This window comes from Crocodylus porosus, unplaced genomic scaffold, assembly GCF_001723895.1.
Source record: "Crocodylus porosus isolate Cpor-Errol unplaced genomic scaffold, CroPor_comp1, whole genome shotgun sequence".
Lineage (NCBI taxonomy): Eukaryota > Metazoa > Chordata > Crocodylia > Crocodylidae > Crocodylus > Crocodylus porosus.
The window spans coordinates 61690907-61714403 of record NW_017728943.1 but is presented as its reverse complement, the minus strand read 5'-3'; the positions used below and the strand labels follow the sequence as shown (position 1 = coordinate 61714403).

At 43.9% G+C, this 23497-nt stretch overlaps 1 protein-coding gene across 1 annotated transcript in view; it reads right to left on the bottom strand.

Moving 5' to 3' along the window:
* Positions 1-23468, bottom strand: part of PPP2R5A (protein phosphatase 2 regulatory subunit B'alpha) — a 90613-nt gene extending 67145 nt beyond the window's left edge. The window contains exon 1 of the mRNA XM_019549446.1: positions 23237-23468. Coding sequence (XP_019404991.1) covers positions 23237-23393 — 157 coding nt within the window. The 5' untranslated portion in view covers positions 23394-23468. The remainder of the gene's footprint in view (positions 1-23236) is intronic.
* Between the last annotated feature and the right edge of the window lie 29 nt (positions 23469-23497).

Sequence of the window (23497 nt, the reverse complement as noted above, 5' to 3'; positions counted from 1 at the left end):
GCAAAGGGGGCACGGAGAGCTCTTATTTTCCATGATAAAAAAATAAAATTAAATGCCGAAAATATATTGGTATTTAGAATTTATTATAATTGAGGCACTAGTAGGCTTCCAAATTGCTTTAAAGATGTAAATATATCAATACAACATTGTGTTCATCTCTCTCTCTCCCTCACCCCGCCCCCCCCACCAACTGCCGGTCAGGAATGACAGGAGTGGGGAGAGAGTAGGTGGGGACAGAGCAGTGCCACCCAATGCCCTGTGCTGTCACTGCTTTGCCCCTGGCCCCATGGATCCCCCCACCCCCTCCCACATCCAGCTTCACGCACACACACCCCTCGCCCACCTGCTCTGGCCCCTCAGTCCCCACCATCATGGGGGCACGGGGACAGAGCCCCGCCTCCGGCCCCTCCCCCACCGCATTAGGTCCAGGGTCTGTCCCCTGCTCCGCCTCCAAGGAACAGGGCCGGTGAGGGGGGTGGGGCCAACCTGCTGACCTAGACCCCCCCCACTCCAGCCCTACGGGGGGGACAGCATTGGCATGACAGCAGGGACTGAGGGGCTGGGGGGGAGGGGCAAGGCCCCCCAGTCCCTGATGCCATGGTGGCACATCTGTCTGTGCAGAGCAATCCGATTGGCTGTTTCAGTAATTGCAATTGGCTGCCAAGGCAACCAATCAGAGTGTGAATAAAATGCTATGAACAGACACACAGACTAAGGCTTTTATAATATTAGAATGATAGATACATACATATATATATGTGACTGACTGACTGACTTAATTTTATTAATAGAAAATACGGATATTGGGGGTTTTAAACAAATCCAAAATTCTCTGATTTTAAACACAGAAAACCATAATCCCTGATAACAGTAACAAGGCCACTTATGAGGTCCATCAAATCTCAAGATTAACCAAGTAGTCATCTGTATTTTAGAAATAACAACAGGCAATCTTAAGAGGAAGACACAAATCTCAGCTATAAGAGAGCTGGTACTCCATTAGAATTTACAAGGCCAAAACCAAAACTGACTAAAGCAAGAGGACATAAGAACGTGGTGGATAAAAAGTGTGTACGTATGTGCATTGCTCATGCTTTACTTTTTTGCCAAAGGTTTTCTTGATCATGATAATATCTTAGTTGTTAGAATTTCAGGTTGAAGAACTTTTTCCTCTAAGCCACGTCACACTCAGCTTTTTATCACAGAAGAACATGCAAGTCTAAGTCCTCCTTAATATCTTTACCATGAGAACATCACAAACTCATAACAAAATTGATACACAAACACTACAACAATATGCTGAATGCTTCAACTCTTTAGTCTTTCGTCAGTTGCAGCATTTGAAATGAAAGCAGCTGTTCAGCTAAATTGATTTTACTGGGTTCCACATTAAGCAAGTACTTAGGCACATAAAGAGACTAAGCAATAGACCAAAGAGAAGCGCCATAGATATGAGTGTATATAGACTCCCAGATTTAATCTACAAAAGGCGCTGACAGACATAACACTTAGAATGTTCTACATACACTTTAAACCTCAGGGCTCTAGACCCGCATGCCACTTGAGGGTATTTTAACCTCCCAGGAACATTTCAAAAGCACACCCCAAAAAAATCATATACTGTTCTGAACCAATCCTCTATGCATCAACTCAATGTTATGTGGGGACACAGAGCATTCCTACCTTAACTGTCCTTCAGGGATCTCAAGCTGCTCTGGAGAGGGAATGGGAGGGGCAAGGACATGCTGCTGAGCACAGAGGGTAAGAGAGGGTATGCTGGGGGAAGGCGGGGGGGGGGACGGGGCAGGATCCCTACCAGATTTGGGAACTTAAAAACAGTCCCTCTTCAGCTCCAGTGGTGAGGTCTGGTTACCTTGATTGTGGAAGGGTGAGCTGCTGGGAACAGGTGTTTGGATAATAGTCTTGGCTGTGGAGGAGCGTGGTTCCCCAGAGCATAGGGTCTCTAGCAGGAAGGTGAAACCAACAGCATGACTTTCAAGCCAGTAGAAGAAAAGCCACAGACATCTTGGGAGCTTCCAGAGCACACACCACCTCCCAGGACCACAAGCAGGGCAACACACAGCCCCTGAACACATGACAATGGAAGCCATGATGATTTGGGTACTCTACCATCCCCAGGTAGCATTTTAGCAGCAATGCAATCCCTAAAAGGTGAGGGTTCCACTTAGAACCCTTCGCAATGCATGTAAGGACACTTCTGTGCAGGGACAATTGTGAACAAATCAGTGACATTCTTGGAATGGTTCAAGTGTTAGGTCTGTCCACACCCAAAGCTGGAGCAGGTTTGCTGCATTTCAATCACTCTCAGCTTGTTCCCACAGAACAGTTAGGAGGTACCAGCTGCTGCCCTTTTGAAAGTGTTCCAAGAATCTGTGTGTCCATGCCCCAAGAGAGTGGACAGACCTAACACTTAAACCATTTTAAATGGCGATTAAACTACATACATGCAGAAGTGCAAGTCAATTTAGAATGTTTTAAACCTTCTGAAACCTTTCAAAGTATATCTGGATAATGAGGTATTATTTTGAAATAGCATATAACACTGAACTGGTTCAAGCAGGACTCTCTCAGACAAATGTCTAGTCAGTCCTTCACGAATCCACCACTGCACTGGCTCCTCCTGTATCCTCAACCTATATTGCCTGCACCATGTCCTCTCAGACTGATCTGGATTGGGGAAAGAGGGTCAACGTGTGGAAATGGGATCCTTGCTTCTGAGTTTCCAGGATACTGAGTGCTGGGGAGGGGCATATCTCTGCAGCTTTTAAACAGCACTCTCCCCCAAGATACTGGTCAGTTTCATTCTGTTGCAGGAAACTGACTGGTCTTCAGGGGCATTCAAAGCTGATTAGGGGGTGAGGAGGGGGTGGCTAGAGGGGGGGTACATCTGCTCCTCCAGAGAAGGGGTGGGAACGGGGACAGGGGGAGTTGCCCAAGGTCTTTGCAGCTTTTAAGCAATGTTTTTCCGCAAGCCACTGGCCAACTTCATTCCGTTCCTGGCCAGTGACATTGAGACCCTGAGCACCCAGCACCCCAGAAGCAGGAGTACCAATGTGTCCATCCCACCTCTGTCATTGCTGCAAGATCATGGCCTCTGGCTCAGAGCAGGTCCCCTCCCAGCCCAGCCCTGCTGGGACCAGTCTCCATGGAAATCCTGGCCCCATGCTGTCACGGCCCTACAACTCCTGGAGTCTCCATGGAAATTGGCCAAACAACATGGGCAGGGGCTGCTGGGAAACTGAATCCCCCATAGGCCCAATCCAGCCCTCAGGCTGGACTTTTCCAGCCCCTGCCTTAGGCAAACCCCTGGAGAACCCACCCCAAACAGAAAGAGAAAAGCAGGGGTCCAGGTAGGCACCCCCTGACCAATTAGCCACCTCTTCACCCCCAAATCAGCTTGTGGTGCACCAAACCCTGGTACACTGTCAGGAATTGAAGTAAATTGGAGGGAAGTGCTATTCAAAATCCATGAAAACTCCAACAGGCCACTAACACCTGGCTTGTAGGAACCCAGGAACAGGGGTCTAGGAAGTCTCCATTCCTCTTCCTCCCCCCACAACACACAGGGTATCACCATGCAGATTTTCGTCAAGTGCAGGAATGGTCTTTATTGAACTCAGTGTTAGTGAGAAAAAGGATCAGATAAGTGCTACTGCAGACAATTGACATCTTTCTCTTCCTTGATATCCAGCCAATTGGGGTCTTCCTTCCCTAAATCAGAGAATACAGGATTCCCTCAATTTATGCCGGTTCTGTATATGCAAATTCACTCTTATGCAATGAGACTTTTTAGACCCATAATTTGCTATATGTGAGGTAAATTCGGTCTTATGCAATTGCCATAGGCACCCTCCCCGCCCATCTCCCCAGCAGGTAAGGGGGAGAAAGGGCAGAGGGGCCAGGGCCCCACTCACCTGAGCCCCTGCTGTAGCAGCCCCAGTAGCAGCAGGCACCAGCTGCCTGCAGTAGCTGGGCTGCACTGTGCTTTAACTGTTTCCCCCATGCCCGGGCTCTACCTGTCCCCACTCACCCCAGCTCCTGGGCTGCGCTGTGCTGTGGTGCAGGCAATTGGTGTTGTCTGCTCCCGGGGCCACTGCAGCAGGGGCTGGAGTGACTGGGAACAAGGAAAGCATCAGATGGCACAAGGGCACAGCACAGCATGACCACACACCCCTAGCCCCTGCTGCAGCAGCCCCAGAAGCAGCCAGTGCCAGGCTGAGGAGGAAGCCATCAGTGGGGGGGGTGGGAAATGGGAAACGGAGGAGGAAGTGAGGAGGCACCTCTTGCTGCCCTGCGCCACCGGGAGTGCTGTAGACTGGGGGGGCTGTGCCAGACTCTTCCCAGGGGCACGTGCCCCTGGATGTGTGTGTGGAACAATAGTAGGCTGCCACTGCAGACTGGGGCTGGCAATGGCACCAGGCTCTTCCCGGCACTCAGGGTGGGTTGCACTAAGCGCCAGGAACAGCCCAGCCCCACCGCCAGTCCCAGCCTGCAGTGGCAGCCTGCTGTCATCCTGCGTGCAGATCTGGGGGCACACCCCCCCCCAGGAAGAGCCCAGCACAGCACCTCAGCCTGCAGCCCTCCTGGGGAGCATGAAGCAACGACAGGCACTCCACCCACCCACTGACAGTTCCCTCTGCAACTGGCGCTGGCCACTCCCAGGGTCACTGCAGCAGGGACTAGGGTGAGTACGAACACCTTGTGCCATGCCCCATGCTGTCCAGCACTCTCCTTGTTCCCACTCACCCCAGTATCTGCTGCAGCACCCTGTGAGCAGCTGACACCAGCTGCCTACACCATGGCACAGCACAGCCCAAGAGCTGGGGTGAGTGGGGACAGGCGGAGCCTAGGCCTGTGGGGACAGGTGAAGCATGGTGCAACCCAACAGCTGCAGGCAGCTGGCACCAGCCACTCCTGGGGCCACTGCAGTACGAGCTGGGGTGAGTGCTGCTTGGTTCCTTCTGCTTCGCTCCATTGTGCAGCCCCGAGAGCAACACCCCTCCCCCTGCCTCTTTCCTAGTCTCTCCCTCCCTGCCTGCCTGCCATGAGAACCGATCCCTATTTGTTACATTATAAAGTAGGTTTGCTTTATGCTAATTCGATTTATGCACCATTCTCCAGAAACGCATTTACCACATAAATCGAAGAAAACCTGTATGGGGGAAAACCAAGTGGTCAGCACTGGAAGGCATGCTGGGCTGGGTGTTCACTACCACCCTGTGGTGGTTGTTTGACAGCACTTCAAAGCCTAAAAGGTGACTGTTTAGAACCCTTGGGACTGCATGGCAGACACCTCTAAACTCAGACAATTGTGAACCAGTTCCCAAAATGATGACTTTCTTGGAACAGTTCAAACCTTACGTCCACATCCTAATTTATCACAACATCCTGGAGGAAGAAGCATTAAAGTTGGAGTGGCTTTGCTGTATTTGACTTATTCTGAACTCATTTACACATAATTAGAATGTAACAGCTGCTGTCCTTTTGAAAGGACTCCAAGTATTTCTATGCCCACGCCTTAAGAGATCTACCTGGGCCAGCATTTTACCTTAATGATTAACTGGAAGAAAAAAAGGAAAGATGATAAAGATGTTGAAAAGCACCAGCCATTTCTGCTTCTAATTTTGCAATTTGGAACATGCACTGCTGGCAGCCAAGAGCCCAAGAAATGAAAAAGTTCTTTAAGTACTGTATTTACTCAAATCCATGACTAGTCCTGTCCCCCCCAATCACTGGAGGGGTGTGGGGGGAGACACAACTCATCTTACCTGATTCACCAGATACCCGCAAGACCTGACCTCTTACATTTTATCCCACCCCCCCACACACCTTTTCTGCCCTTTGTCTTCCTAATTTCCAGCTATTTCCTTTTTCCATAGACAGCCTCTCTTCTACCTTGAATTACTACTACTGTAGAGTCTTCCTTACTCATCTTTGGCTCCCCCCCACCCCACCCCACCCCTACTCCTTTCCCTGCTTTTCCTTTTGTTTCCCTAATTTCTACCTATTTACTGTTTTACTAACATCCTGCCACACTTTTAGCTTCTCTCATTCCTTGGAGTTTCAGAACAGCAGAGACTTCCTATGCCTGAAGGATTATTGCATCCGAAAGCTTGCTAAGAACTTTTTTCCCCAACTACTCAGTTGGTCAAATAAAAGATATCACAGCTACTCAAAGAACCTTGCCTGCTCTAAGGCAAACATTGAATATACACTACACAACAGTAGCCTAAACATTTCCCACTCCTCCACCCTGCTTTCAGCAGGAAAGAGCATTCAGACAGTATGTAAGAAAGTAGTCTGTATGCCCCAGTATTTTAAAAACCATAACCAACTGGAATGCAAGCAGGCTCCTATGCAAACAAACAGTTCAGTCAAGATTGTTTGATCTAGAAAACACTGCAAAACCTTAAGTGTCCTATCAACTAAGAAGAAATAAATAGGCTGGTGGTGCTCAACCTTTTGGCCCTGTGAGCCAAGAGTGGTGCGGGGCTAATGCACAGGTCAAATTTGACCCTGCATAACAGAATCAGCCCCTCACACCTGGATTAGGCCCCAGGGACCTGTGTCACATCTGGCCTCATGTTACCCCTATGACCTGGGTTCAGGGCCCCATGCCATCTCTGCCCTGCCTTGCATTCTGAGTTAAGATCCCACACCACCCTGCACACCCAATATAGTGTGCAGGGCCAGAACCTGTGAGAAGACCCACAGGCTGGATGACACAGCACTGGGAGCTGGATCTAGTCCATGGGCTGGGGGTTGAGCACCCCTAAACTAGACTGTTAACGATCTACAAGTTGACAAAGTATGAACCTACTGTATAAAAGAAAATCCTTCACTTGATGCATAGTTACAGCAAGAGGTTTCAAAAACATTTTACCCCACAGTTGTTGGATCTGGTTATTAAACACCAGTAGACTAACATTGATCTATCCTAATGGTTTTCAACATTTTTAGACTCAAAGTAATGCTTGGAAAATCCCAGCTCTTAGCTTTCACTGGTTTTAACCGTTGCACAACAGAGAAATTCTGCTGCTGCACAGAACTCAGAACAACCATACGAAGTGAGAAATGGTTCTTGACACTATGGATTCTTTTTGATACCTATGGTGTTCACTGGTATTTGTAAGTATCGCATGCCTAATAGTGCTAATGCTGCATACTACCCCACAGCACCCTTACAAGGAACTCAAGACACCATGGCTGAGAATCACTGCTCTACTCATTCCAGTCAATATATAATTAGTTTAAACACTGAATGACTCTTGATGTTGTTGGGGTTTTTTTTAAATCTACTCTACCTAGTTTTAATGGTCATATCATCTCTCATAAAAGACAAAAGACAGGATATTCTTTTTTTGAACGAAGAGACAATTTTCAAGTACACATCTTACTAGACTTTAGCTTTCTCCGTATCCTACAAGCGTATAGCCCAAATAATAGCTTTGAGCTGACGGAAGTCCAGCAACTCATAATTTATCTTTTTCAACATCAAATGTGAATTATTTAGTCATGTTTAACCTAATAAGAAAGAAGGAACTCTTTCCCTTTTAAAGGAGACAGTACTGGATTGGGGATGACAACTTCAACAAGGACAATTGATATGCAAAGCATAGCTATTATGTTAAAACAAAAAGCACATGCTTCTTAGAGGGGAAAGTAACTTAGAAGTCAGATGCAAAGGCAGGATGCAGGACAACTTTCAAACCAGCAATGCAAAAAAGAGATGAACTAGAACTGTTTGTCCAAAGCAGAAGGCACAATCCGAAAGCCATTGTTATATATTCCTGGGAAAAATATACGTAGCCTTTTTATTTTTTGTCTCCAACCTTTTTTGGGGTCTCAGTACCTTGTTTCTACCACTAAAACGGTGATTAACAAGGAGAGATTTCAGTCTCCTGACACTCATGATAAAAAAACTTCCACCGGCAATCCCCAAGAAACTCTAGGCAAAAAAGACATGAAAAAGAGGTGGTGTTTACCATACTGTTTAGTTACAGAGCCCTGACAGATGTTAAATTTGTGCCAGTCTACATGCCATTTTCCCCAAAACAAAAAGCAATGCACCAGACACTCATGCTGCTCACTGTAGGATAAAAATAGTGGATCTATGACAAAAATGTTGCTATTTCAGAAAATAACTTTTGTCACAGTGAAGTTTTCTGCCACATATTTAACACCTGGACAGGTATTCCTGTCCACCAAGTATCCCAGTTTGCCACTCCCCCAAACCCCACCTCTAACACACAGAGAGGTGGAGAAAGTGGCTGATGCCATGACAGCCCATCCAGTAGTAAGCTGTCAGGAAGCACTACCCCTTGCCTTGTCTTGCTGGTCAGCTTATCAGGATCAGGTGGGATGCGGGGTCGCTATCAGGACAGCACAGCCAGCAGAGCTGCAGCCACTACCTCAGCAGGCTGCCAGAGTACATGCTCTTGCCCATGCTGCTACAGTCCAGTAAGAAGCACTATCCCCATACCCAGAAAACCAGAAACAGCCAGTGTTCTGGCTACAGGAACTGTGGGAACAGAGTCTATTTCTATGGAGCAGGGTAATAAGAGCTGGTCCCTGCCCCAGAGGAATCCCTATTCACAGACCTGGTCCCTGCTGGGTGGGAGCAGTTATGAAAGCTGTTCCATACCACAGGAAGCCCAGGAAGAACTTGAGAAGGCAACAAAGTGCTCCCGGGTGGTGGGGTCTATACACAACCCTCCCATTAGCTCCTGCTGCCAGGAACCTTTTCAACCTTGCCTCCATGCGAGCAGCCTCTGCTGCAAGAGGCCCACCCCCTTGCAGCCTGGCAAATTTAAAGGACTGCTGGTGCTCAAACACTAGCAGGCCATTAAGGCAGAAATTTTAAAGGGCTACAAGGCAACCCAAGACCAGGGAACACCTCCACAACAGCAGTCTTAAGTTTCAATCAGCTGTTATCACAGCACCAACAGCTAAATAGGCAAGCCAGATAGTGAGCTACCCCATATTCCCTAGCTGGAGAGCATGCCTTTGTCACCCTCCAGCTGGAGTTCATAAATTCATAATTGTTAGTGGCTAGAAGGGACTTTGTAGATCATCAGGTCTAGTCCCCCTGCACTAGGCAGGGGGAAGACAACTGGGGTCAAGTGACCCTAGCAAGGTGATTGTCCAGTCTCCTTTTGAAGATTTCCAGGGTAGGCGACTGCACCACCACTGGAGGTCATTTATTCCACAGTCTGGACATCCTGTGAAGGAAATTTTCCTGGAATTGAGCCTGAAACGGCCTTCCACAAGTTTGTATCCATTGCTCCTGGTCTTCCCCAGAGGTGCCCTGGTGAACATCTATTCACCGAGTTCTTGATGTACTCCCCTGACATAGCAGTAAGCCGCTACCAAGTCCCCTCTCAATCTATTCTTCTGTAGGCTGAAGAGGCCCAAGTCCCTCAGCCTCTCCTCATATGGCTTGTCTTGCAAGTCCTTGATCATACAGGTGGCTCTTCTCTGGACCCTCTCAAGTTCTTCCAAGTCCTTGTTGAAGTGCAGCGCCCAGAACTGGACACAGTACTACTCCAGTTGCGGTCTCACCAGCATGGAGTACAGTGGGAGTATCACTTAGTTAGTTTTGCATGAGATGCAATGGCTAATGCATGCCAGTGTATTGTTTGCTCTGCTGGCCACTCATGTTCATGCGATGGTCGATCACTACCCCCAAGTTTTTTTGGCCGTGGCACAAATCAAACAGTCACCACCGAGCCTGTAGGTACGTTGGGGATTGTTTGCCCCCAGATGGAGCACCTTACATTTCTCAGTGTTGAACTTCATCTGGTTCCGGTCCACCCAGCTCTCCAGCCTGTCCAGATCCGCCTGTATCTGCAACTTATCTTCTGGCATGACCACCCTCCCCCATAACTTGGTGTCATCTGCAAACTTGGCCAGCCAGCTTTTCACCCCAACATCTAAATCACTGATAAAGATGTTGAAAAGCACCAGTCTAAGCACAGACCCCTGAGGGACACCACTGGCCACTTCTCACCAGGACGACACAGATCCGTTCATGAGAACTCTCTGGGTCCTACCATGCAGCCAGTTTTCCACCCACTGAACTGTTGAGCAGTTAAGCCCACAATCTTCCAATTTTTCCACAAGGATATCGTGGGATACTAGATCAAACACCTTTTGGAAGTCTAGGCATATAATATTGACCTCTCCCATGTCCAGGTGGAAAGAGATCTGTTTGTAGGAGGATATGAGATTGGTGAGACAAGATCTGCCCATGACAAAACTATGCTGGCTGTCATTCAGAATCTTACCCTCAATGAGTGTATGGCACATAAATTCTTTAATGAGTTTTTTCCCTGAGACGGAGGTTAGACTGACTGGCCTATAGTTGCCCAGGTCCTCCATCTTCCCCTTCTTGAAGATGGACACAATGTTGGATCTCCCCTATGCTCCACAAATTCTGCAAGCTTTGCCAGGGGGTCCACAATGACTCAGCCACCTCCATCAGCACTCCTGGGTGAAGTCCATCTGGCCCTGCTGTCTTATAAATGTCTAGCTTTTCTAGTTGGTTTTGCACCAGCTCAGCATCCACAGTAGGAAGGCTATCATTCCCACCACACACCCTGTGATCCTTATCTCGCCTGTCTTCCCCCTTGGTCCAGTGAAATACTGGAGCAAAGGGGGCATTCAGGAGTCCAGTTTTTTTCCTGAGTGTCTGTTAGCAGCTGTCCCAAGGTGTTAAGCAGGAGCCCCATGCTTCTATTTGTTCTCCTTCTGCTCCCTACAAACCTAAAAAAAGGACCTATTGTCCTCAACTCCCGTGGCTAACTTAAACTCAGTCATCACCTTAGCTTTCCTAATCATTTCCCTACAAGTGCAGACCACTGTTGTATAGTCCTCCTTGAGGATTGTCCCTAGCTTCTACTGTATACACACCCTTTTCCAAGAGGACCGTGATGTCTCCCTGCTCAGTCCCTTCTGTGCAAGGTGTAGCCCTCAACAGCTATGCTCCAGTCATGCAAGGAGTCCCACCAGCTCTCCATGATCCCTAGCAGGTCATATTGCCCACTAGAGAGCGGGAGGGCTCAAGAGCAGGAGTTGCTCCAGTGTGCCCACCAATAACATTCTTATTTTCTATAGTATAAAAATGAGGTCCGTCAAAGGCCAAAGGGACTAAAAAGAACAAGGCAAAGACGAGAATGAAGATAAAGGGCTGTATCCATTTAGAGTTTCTAGCCTTGAAATTGGCTAACACCATACCTTTTGTTTTGATAAGCATCTCTATTCTTAATGAAATCTTATTGTATTAGAACTACCTGGGTTGTTGCAAGACTGAAGGCTCAATTTAAGCACAACAAGGAGTGCTCATGTAGATTTAAAGATCTCACGCATTTATCTGCTCAAAATCTTTTAAAGATTTTAGGTGAAATCTCAGTTTTATTAAGAACAGTGGGAGTTCTGTCACGTCACCTCTGCTTTCATTTCTTTTCAATTTTTGTCCACAATTATACTGAAACTGAATATTAATCCAATTCATCTAAGAGCATATGGAAAACATGAAACAATACTTTAGCCATTTTTCAAAAAGGGATTATTAATCCAAGAATCTTGAAATTGCTGCACATTTAGGTTTATACAGAGAAGGGAAAGTGGCTCACTTTGCTGATATTTGAACAGCAAAACCAGGTATTTCCTCTGCTGGCAGCATGTTTTTGCTAGATTACTCTCCTAGGCTCTCTCTTCCAAGTGTATTGACTTAAAATAGAATAACTGCTAAGCCAAATACAAAATGGAATGTTTTACTTTTGTAAACTACTATGTCTGCAGTCACTCTTCCTTTGCAAAATAAAAGATGACACTTTTTGTCTTATAAAAGCAAAAAGTGCCACTCACTTTTATTTTCCACCATGCAAAAAATTGAAAGCTTAAATCTTTGTAATAGGATGGTACCTTCTAAGCCACGGTGTCAAAGTGACATCTCCAGCTTTTTGCTTAAACAATTCATTATATTCTTTGACTGGAGACAGTTATGGTTTATAATAGTGTTCAGAAGCATTTACTTCAGAAATGTATATTTGTTGTGGTTTTCTGGCAACACCTGAGAATATAAAATATACCATAATTTCAGTCAAGGTGGGATTTAATATTTGATGTACGCAAAAGGAGAATGCACGCAACTTCCATAAGCTTGAAAGGGTAGAAAACATTTAAGGATGCAAATAAAAGTAATTTAAGTCTCCGATCCCAAGATACATTTAAAAGTATGTGCTTAATAGTAAACACATACTACATTAATATACTAAATAACAATTACCAGATCCAAGATTTTATTTATATTATACAATGCATATTTTTCACCACCTTATGCAGATTAAACACTTCCTTGTCCATAGTCAGTAGTCATTTCTAATAAATGAAGTACTACACCAATGGGAAAATACACCCCATGGGAGAAGATTCCTTAGATTTTATCTTTGAATTCTGAGCAGGGAAGGTATCAGGCATGTGTTGTTTATGCTACTTCTTAAAGGCTGAAGGTAGTTTTACCTCTTCAGGATGGTCTGCATGAGAGAGATGTTTGAACTAAATGTTCATCAACAGTTGAGCCCCTTACCACTCAATATCTATACAGTATCAACCACTGAAAGTGTGTAAAATCAAATTCAGCAGGGAAGGAACTTACACTTAGAAAAGAATCAAATCTCTCAAAATTACTTGCAAAAGAGGCTTAAAAATTTGACTTGTTCTAGTTATGATGCACACAAGACAAAAACTTGGAAATTTGTTTTCTTTAAATTAAAAATAATATTAGCAATATCAGATATCAAATCCAGTTCTCTTTGGTTGTACTGGGGAACCTGGTTCACACCCCTGGACAGATGCTTATCTTAACAAGCTGCCTGCAGGCTGGTTCCTGCAGGGTTCCCGGATAGCCTGTCAGCAGGTAAGCTATTAAAGAAATAGCTCCTCTCCTTTCCCTCCCCCTTGGAGGCAAGGGAGACAAAGTGGAGTGGAACGGAGCACTGTGGGATACTGAGGGCTGGAGAGACCTGTTTATACGTTAAATTAGTTGCACAAAAAACTTCCCCTGACAGGGAAGTTTAAAACAGCAACTTTGTCACGATCCACCAGCTTTGTGACTAATCAGCCTTTCAGCATGACAAAAGTATACCCTTTTTTTAGCACGATAAAAAGTGAGTGTATATGGTACAAGTATAACATGTCAAGGGCCTGCGTGTACAACTCCTAAATATACTTCTGCACAGTTGTGTTCTTAACAGAACCCATTTCATTTAGCCATCCTGATGTTTCTAGGCTCAGGAACAATAGCCTCAGGAACACCCTCTAGGGCTAAGTCTAGAAGATCAAGGTTTTAAGATTCAGAACACTATATGCTTCTGTCAGATTTCACCCAATTTCTATCCTGAACATGAATAATATTTAAAAGAGAGACATTTTAAAATTCATTCTCACTGCTCTCCAACACACTTGTAAAAAAAAAAAAAAGATAGGAATAGCTGTAAGAAAAGGTGTATTTCTATTTAAACTCAAATATCATAGTATAAAATAAAGCAGTTCAATTAGCTCACATCTCAATTTTCAGTCATTTATATGGCATACATTGTTTGAAGACAGGTTTTCAACGGATGATGATAAAAGGTAAGAGGTAAAAACAGCTCTAGTAGAATGACAGGCCAACTACTGTGGCTTCTTCTCTACTTTTCTTCAGACCACATCATTGATTCTTCTCCAGGTTCACTCTTCCATGCTCATCTCCTTCTCTTGCAGCCCTCCCAAAAGCCACACGTGTTCTGTAATGCTTTTCTTCCATCAATGAGAGGTTCATAACCTCTGCATCAGGGCCCATAATACATCTGGAAACATCTTTTAACCAGTTGAGAAAAATATATTCACGTAACAAATTGGAAACATTTTCAGTAACTTAGTTGCTCTAAAACTATTACTAATTAAGCTCTGTATTAACTTAACTATTACTAATTAAGTACTACAGTACAGAAGAAAACCTCAGCTTCCCATGCCACCAGGGCAGCCACATGCTTCCAGCCCAGAAGCCCAGAAAGGAGCTTCCGGCTGGGGGGGCGGGGCCAAGCAGGCCCGCTGTTGTTGGAGTCTGCTGGGCTTCCCCTAGGTCCTACTGCCCTTGGTTCCTGTCATTTTTGACAGGAACCAAAGGCAGAGAAATATTAATTTTCCAAATTTTTTTAGGGCCCCCGTGGGCCGGATAGAACGGCCTGGCAGGCCATATTTTGCCCACCCCTGATTTACCTGCTACATTCCTCCCCCTTCTCCCCCCCACTGTCTCTCACCTATCAACTCCTCAATTTACATCACTGACTGCCTTTCTTGCATGAATACTAGCCTCTGGCTTCTTTCTGGATGAAATGAAAAGTAAAGAGCACACACCAACTGTAGATGCTTCCTCAGCCTGACGAAGGGTTTTTAAACCCGAAAGCTTGCTAAGAATTTTGTTTCCAACTATTTTAAGTTGGTCTAATAAAAGATATTGAAGTTCACCCAAAGAACTTTGTCTGCCTAGGTCCTTAGACCAACACGGGTACAACCTACACCCCTGTAATTAAGTTGTAACACTTATAGTTGAGAAGAAAATTTGTACCATCTTCCTAAATCTGCAGACAGCTCTAATATTTTTGCTGTTGCCTACACATTTCTTTTGCATCAGCAAAACAAAATTTAAACACTTCTATGCTGCTAATAATAACAAGGATGAAAAAGCAACAATCATTTTACTTTCACTAAGCTGCTACTTGGGACTGCTCCAAACAGAGGTAAGAAAGGGCAAGGACAGGGAACTTGTAAAGGGAGTTACTGAAGCAAAGATCTTCCTGACAATGGCCAGAAGTTAAAATTATACAATGCCATTACACATTTCCCTCCTCTAATACCTCCACCCAGTAGCACTCACTTCATAACAGAGCCCTCCTTACTGCTTAGCTGGTCAAGGCATGCCAGACTTACATTTGGTGATAACCCCTGTGTCCAATCTGACCTCTGGCTAGTAGATGGCTTAATCTTTAAAAATAAATAAATAAATAAATAAATGACAAGCCTTGTATTTTACATTTAAACTTCATCCATCTTCCTCCCTTCTCCCCCTGCCATCCCCCCAAAACAAAAGCAAGCCCCAACACTGCCTATGCCAGGGATTCTTAATTGGGGACCCATGGTACCCTGAGGTGAAGCAAGATCCTTTTAAAACAATGTCCCATCACTGCCACTGTCACCAATGCCAGTTTCTCAGAAACCTCAGGTAGCCCCAGACCAGCATGCTGCTGCAGCAGCAGGGGGCATCCCAATGCAGCTGGCCTCAGGAGAGAGGCCACTACAAGGCTGTTGCTGCCTGACAATTTAGATTGGTAAACAATTGAGATTGCCAGAGATGCTTTCCTGACAACTGAGATTGGTAACACCACCAGTGCAGGCAGGGCACAGAGGGCATGTCTATGTGTGCACATTTACTGTGCAGTAACTGATATTACTACGCAGTACAGGTGCACATCTACAGATGCATACCTATATTGCACAGTAAATATGGCAACTTATGCTGACTTGAGCATGAATCTGCTGCCTGCATGATGCAGGTATCACATTTATGCCCCATTACTTACTCCGCAGTAATGCACCTGTAGACGCTTTAACGTGTAGTAACACTGGGTGTGTGGACTGACTTGGGACTAACTTTAGTCGCAAGTCAGTCCACATGGAGTGTTAATGCACTGTAACACCTACGCATGTAGGCTCCAAACTATTACCACTTTCTGCACAGTAAATTTAAGCCAGCATAAATGCACATGCAGACACACCCGGAAAGTATCCTGAGTTTCATGCATCAAGGGGAAAGCCAGAGGCAGAGGAAGTTTCCTCTATGCAGAGAAGAGGGGCTTGCTCTGCTCACACCTATGAAGGGCACCACTAAATTCAGAAGTTACGGAAGGGTGCCTCAAGTCTAAAAGAGGCTGAGATTCACTGCACTAGTCATTGCTTCTCACTTGAAGTAAAAGTCAATCTGATGTTCTGAAATGAGGGCATTAAGAAAGTTAGGAAAAGAACAAGTAAAATCTATTCATTTTATGAACCTCATATAGCCAATTACCTTGTCCAATGTACTTTAAGGTTTACTGGAAAAAATGGTGCTTGTAAAGTTTCAGGCAGATTAGTTTACTTTTAGCTGTGTTATGGGGAGCTAACAAAAAAAAAAAAAATCAGATTTCTGGTATGAAAAAAAAAACCCTACAGAGAATAGTACAGAGCGAGAAACACTTTGCCAGGAAGTTTCACAGCTATCTTCTGACAGGATATTAACACTTAATCCTGAGTTCACTCCAGGTCCTGGAAAGCACTGGGATATAGACATTTCTGTCCCTTTCTTCCCACTGTTACTATTACACCCCCAGGCTTCTTGTTCCTTCTCCTCTCCCAACTTACGTATGCTATATTATGCATCGCTGTATTTAAATTGAGCTGCTTTACCCATTTTGTTAGAGGAATGCTAAAAGCAAATTGCCTTAATCTCTTAATGTCAGTTCTTGGCATTAAAAATTACAGGAAAAGCCCTGCTCAGCAACCCACCAATCTGGGATACACAGCATGCTGAGTACAAATGGAATATCTGCTGAATTTTGCTGTTGATCTCCAAGAAGCTTCCACTGAACATCTTCAAATGGCAATTTGTCCCAGATCTTTCAGTATGGCCAAATTTAGATGGATTTTCATGAGGTATCACTGAACATTACCAGATTTTGAATCCCTGCTCCAGAGCAGGCCAAGGCTAGAGCTTAAGGTGCTTAACCAGTATTAAAATACTGTGAATAACATGTTTTTACTCTGATCCTAGAAACAGTTAAATGTTTTCACTGTGGCTAAGAAATTTAGCCTAAGGCACAGTTCAAGATTTTGTTTCCATACTTCACAAAAGAAGCAACAGGCCAAAGAGCTGAAGTTTAGCAAAATTATATAAGCCATTGAGGATAGGACCTTGTAAAAGAAAACATTAAGCAACTTTGCCTACAAGCATTGCTGCCAACTGTCCCCAAAGAGAACCTAGAAGCATGCTACTGCAATATCCCTTGTATAGATGAGAGGCTTCACTAACCGTGAAATAAGCAAAAATAAACAGCAAACTTCACTCTCAGTGATATAACTGTCAATTTGCATTTGAAAAAAATGAGCTGCCTGTTTCAATCCAGTAACTGGCTGGCTGTTTTATTATATCACTACACACACACACACACACACCGGTCTTTCCTCTATCAGTGTCCAAATTTCACTTCCTTTCATGAAGCCTCTACATATAGCTTTGGTTTTATCTTCATGAAAATGTTGAAGTAAAACCAGGGTCAACATTATATGGCAGGAAAGCTGAACTGGATCTTCCACCATAAAAATGGCCCCATCCTGTTGAAGAACAAGACATGTACTTCTCTTCAGCTAAATAAAATTTCAAAACTTTCCAGTGCTGTTAATACAAGCTGTTTCAGAAGAACTGCTTTCACTTAAACTATATTAATAAAAATCTGTGTAGTCTTCCAAAACTGAGTTAATGGTCTTTTGATCAGATGAAGTGTTGAGAAATAATATGCATTTGTATTTCTTTTTAGAGGACAAAATATTACATTATATTCAGCACCTATAAGACCAATATCTGACTAAACTACAAAGCAATGAATATGGAAAAAGAAATCTGATACTAAGTTGGCATACAGAAGATGTGAAAGATTTAAATAGAAAAGTTCTTCATGTAAAGACTGTCAATAGGTTCTATATTTAGTAATCTCTCTTGATGAAAGCAGAATTTAAGACCAGAAAAATGAAGTGTAAGGATAAGAAAAGTCACTTCTTGTAAGAATTACAGACCAAGTGTTCCCCTTCATAAACTGGACATGGTTTGTTTTTGTTTTTTTAATTGGGGGGGAAGAATAATTGATACCATTTCTAAAAAGCCCTACATAAAATCTAAAAGAACATTTTGAATGAAGCGCTTGAGCTGTTCTAGGTTCACCATTTATCAAAACTATGATCTTACTAGACAGAAGAGTAGTTGTTAGCCATATCTATTGGGCATACAGTAAATATATGCAACAGTTTTATAAAAAGTCCTCAGATATCCTTCCCTCCTGTAAAAGACAGCCTCCTTCAAAATAAATCTTATCCAGAAGATAAGTAGCTGCAAGAGACTTTGAAGATAAATATCATGAAGGATAGACACAGAGGGAGCTAGGGAGAAACTTAAAGGATGTGTGGGAACTCCTCATCTTCCTTCTTCAGGTAACCCAAAACAACTTGATGTTACAATTCTGAAATTAAGAGCTTTTACAGTCATATGGGGTTTTTTGTTTGTTTGTTTACTAGAATTGCATTAGTGTAGAATACAGAACTGTATTTACAATTACCCAAAGTATAAAATAACAAAGATTTTTGACCCCGATAAATTTAAGCTAAAGTTCAACTAGTAAGTTAATGACATTTTTATTATATATGCATTAAAGATTTGCTTGGATGTCACATCTGGTTTTCAACGAAATCCAAACTATGTCCCTGGAGGGTTCAGCAGAGAGAACACTACTGTTATACTCATTTTTGGATCCCATATTTGGATGTTCAAATGTTATATTGGAAAATCTTATTAAAGCCACTAATTCCAGTATCTACCCCCACTCCCATTGTGACTGTCCCTCCCAAAGAGGTCTTATAACCTCTCCAAAACCTTGTGGCTGACAGTTTCTTGGACCCACTTCCAGTTCTACTGCAAAAGCCAGAATTTTTCTTCCCCAACCAGGAGACAGCCTCATATGCAAGTGAACTAAAATATATTTTATTTTACTATTTTCAAATAGTTGCTGTCCTTTCTGACTGCTCAGGCTTAAAGTGAGCTGCTTTCCCCCCACAACTAATTTCAGGGGTTTAAGATCACAAAAAGCCTTCAGGAAATTTTAACTCTTACAAGTATGAGGGATGTTTTATTACATAGGAAGTTCAAACATCTGCTCTGCTACTTGTAGTTAAACTAAATTGATCTTGCTATGTTTTACCATTTTGAATTAGCAAAAAAAAAGTGTGCTTCTGTTTATGGACTCCAACTGTAGAAGTATGTACACTACTTTCAAAATTAATCATCTTGAATTACGACTGCATTATGTCAAATTCTAACAATACTTTTCAAAATCAAAATCATTACATTTTGGTATACACTTCTAGAATTTTAATTTACCAGTCTGTACTAATGCACAAAAATAATTTTTTAAGACCTTACAATGACATGCCCTTTCCTCCAACTGGTAAATGCCAACACTATGGTGGGGTTACGCACCAGAATCCGAAATTCTGCTGTTAACCAACGTTATTTAAGTGCATGCATGCAACACAAGTTCTTTGAATATAATTACACAGAAAGATGATGCAAAGGAACAGGGCTTTTTTTTTTTTTTTTTAAAGTAAACTGTATCATGTCACAGCTTTATTAATCTATTTTTTTTTAAATCAGTGCCAGGGCAGTTGGTGTTTCTTCTGGAGATTTTTGTTAATATAGCAACACACTCCTCTATTATGCACATACAAAGGAAACACACTAACAAAATAACTTATCTAAAAAGCCAGCTGTACTATTCTAGTCACTAGTCTTTGTTACACATTTGCCCAAAATTAAGTATTTGAACTTACTAATAAACCTAGAAAATCATAACCAGGAAGAATATCTGTAATGATGCATGTTCCTCAAAAGTTAAAACCCTATCTAGCAAAAAATGTCCTACTAATCTGCCAGTCTCCGGTATGCAGCTACTGCTGCATTAGATTTTTCTCACTGTTTGAAAACCTGACAGAAATAATATTTTGTCTCCGCTAAATTTTGCAATTGATGATGAGATTCATATTTCAGTTGCTATCTAAAAATTCCCTGAATTAATTATTTTTAATAATTTACCTAACCAGATATTTCTCAGTCATGACAAGAATGTGTTTTTGTTTCATTTCTAGTGTCTCTCTCTTTCCTAAAAGCAGTAATAAAGGAATGCAAACATTTTAGACCAACCTGACAGAAATTTGTTTCACTCACTGTAGCTTCTTTTTTTTCTTTTTTTTTCCTTTTTTTTTTTAAATGATGGAAGAGATGAGCAAGGCTAGACTTGGTCACCTATACTGTAGGTTGAACAGTCAGCTTCTCTACCTTAATTTGCTTATAATGCAAAAGGCTTCAAAGGCCCTTTAACTTGAACATTTAACAAAATGCCTGAAAAGAAGGCAGAAAATCTGGTTTCAGAAATGCATGCTGAGTCCCCTAAGATGATCATTATTTTCTTTTTTCAGTCCCTCTCATGGGTCACAGGGGTTCCTGCTTTATGCAATGACCTAATATACACTTCACTAATGTGAGCACACCTATTACAGAACTCTGGAAGCATCCTTAAGGAATGAGGTAAACCCATATTTTGGAGGAAAAAAAAAAATACATGATTTGAAGTAAATAAGTTTTAAAAGCCATGTATTTTTGGGGAAGACACAAACTTACCTTACCTCTACAGCCCTATTTTAAAGGCAAGTATGACGTCACAAGCTGTGTGTTTCAGAATTACAGCCTACAGCACAGATTATCTATATTTTACAAGACTAGGGGAAACGATACAAGTTTTAAGTTGCTGCCTGCTTTTCTCATACTAGTTATTTAGGGATCAGCATACAGATATATATCCTAGAGCAGGGGTAGGCAACCCCTGGCATGGCTGCCACAACATGGCACACAGGCATTTTGCTTGGCGTATTTGCCTCAGGGCAGCCAGCAGGGAAGGGTCTGGGGCTGCACTCCACTGCCAGTGAGGATAGGGTCCCCTGCCTCCCCCGCCATCCAACCTTGGCATGCCAACATCTTCCAAGTTGAGGTGGCAGGTGGTTTTGTCACTCTGCCCAAAAATACTGCCAACCCCTGGCCTAGAGAGCCGCTCACCTTCCCCACTCTCCCCCCAAAGAACTTCAGGTCCTCTCTGAAAGGAAGTCCACATTTTGATCATTTGCAGATTTATATTCTGATGTAGTCTGATATTACGGGCACTTTAAACTAAATTAATTTTAAAGCAGTGTAGTTCTATGCAAAATTCCCCATGCAACTTTAATTACAGGTTCAGGGCTTTCAAATCCTGAACTTCAATTCTGGCACTTACATAGGACTGGCCTAAACTGCAAATACACAACATTCTTAGGACATAACAGCACCCATAACACTGGAGGTCTAGCTATATTGACTGCATAAATTGCATTAAGGCCCTATGCAGAGAAGAATGTAAGCATACTAGCTTCACTACTGACTTCAGCTAGACTGTACTTACAAAGCTTGTAAGCTCGTGTATTCATTGGACTGGGACTGAAATTTCTTGGGAGCAGTCACTACATTGCAGACAAATTCAGCTATAAGTACACCATAAAGGTAAGGGCTCAGATAACAAATAACTCATGTTGCAAGCACTCAGAAAACAAACAAACAAAAAACAACAAACCACACACACACAAAAACCCAGCATTTTTTCAATAAAATATACCATCTAAATGTTAACCCATCTTTAGTCTTATCTTTTTATTACAGAAATATCCAAGCACAAGTGAGGTCAGTTATAAGACCTGCAAGAACTTAATTCAAGTGTCAAATGAATTGTTCAGCTTTTTTAATTCGATTGTGAAAAACAATATTGGCTTGCCAAAATAATACAGGACCTCATTTAAGAAGGGGAGAGGTGAAGAATCAGACCAAACCAAATAAAGGAACTCTTACTATTAAAAGAAAGAAGTGACATTACTAGAAAGGGATTAATTATGGAGGAAAAAAGGTCTCTTTCCTCCCCCAAGTTTATTTACATTTAACATCACTTTGGTTATAGTTATTTTCATGGTTTCCCTCCTGTATTAGTTCAGGTTCCTCTGTATGGGGTCTCTCACACCACACAAAAGAAGAACATGCTGTAAGAAGACACGGATAAGATTGTAACAAGGATATAAAAACCATGGTGGGAGTCTGGAACTATTTTTAACCTTTCATGTTAACTCTTTCCAAATGAACCTTGCAGCAAATGCAACCAGGACCAGGACACAAATTTTTGAGACTGACAAACTTTTTGAAGCTGAAGAATGTGGCAAACTTCAATCCTGCCCACAGTAAGATTGCCACATCCCCCTAACTAACTCCTGTGGTCCTGAAACAACAGCACGTGCCCCTTATTTTTTCTGCACACCAGTATTTTGAGCCTCTCCCAAGCTGCCCCTTTTGCATTCTCCTGCCATTGCACCACTTCACCTCGGGCACTTCAAGCAAGTGCAGGAGAAGGCATCAGAGACACCTAGGCATTGGAAGGCATTAGACAGATTTCCAGGAGAGGGTAGACACCTAGGTAGCTTCTGGTTGTCAACTAGATACCGCCCAAAGGGAAACCAAGACAAATGTCTCTCCATGAAACTACTCTTGTCCAAAAGGAAGTCACACCAACAACACCACAGGACAGCGCCAGCACACCTTAGCCATGGATGCCAACTTCGCTCCCCTTGGCGCTCATGCCAGAACTTCTTTATTAAGCAGGGGACTTGAGACAACACCCCCTGGCCAACTTGGAAAGTAGGGGGGAGAAAGGACTGAAACCAGGAAGCAGTGCCAGCAAACCTGCAGGACAAACACCCCACTCCTGGAAGCAGTGGGCACCAAATGCCCCCTCATTCCCCAACAAGGGGGGCACTGGGGGAGGGCTGCTCCCAGCAGTGGATGGGACTGGACCAGTGCTGTCAGCTCCTACACAAAATGATTGTATTGGAAGCTTCAACTTATAGTATTTGGTGAAAAGCCATGGTATACTGAAAAAAATACACACATAAGCATGCAACTAGGTCTTATTTATTTTCTAGTGGTCACTCTAACTCTCCAGCAAGTGAGCGACAACTGGGCCATCACCAAAGCTGCAGCATTTCTTTATATCCATGCAAACCCTCACAAGAAAGTGCTGGACAGCCAACCCAAAAGGCAGGTAAAGGCTCCCCAGGATGCCCGGGCTGCATCACCAACCAGCTTGCCTACATTTTGAACACTTTTCCTATCACCGAGCCTGCCTCGTACAGGGGCGGAAGGCACGAACACGATAAGGACCGTACACCCGGCAACAGCGGTCTAGGTGCGCCCGGGGCTGCCGTCCAGCCCGCGAGTGCCAGGGGTCTTGGGAGGGCAGGGGGGCGGTACCTTTGAGCTGGGGCAAGGGCGACAGCTCCACCTGGCTGCTCTGGCTGCGGAACTGCGAGGAGCCCTGCGAGCGCTTCTGCCGCTGCGCCTTGCGCACCGACTTCCGCGTGAAGCCGTCCACCTTCTCCGCCGCCGAGATGGCCGCCGCCGCCGACATGGCCGCGAGCGGAGCCGCCGCCGCTCCCCAGCACCATAGAGCGGGCGCAGCCGCGGGCGGAACTGGTGGGGGGGGTGCCCCCCCTTCCCCCCGCCTGCAGACAA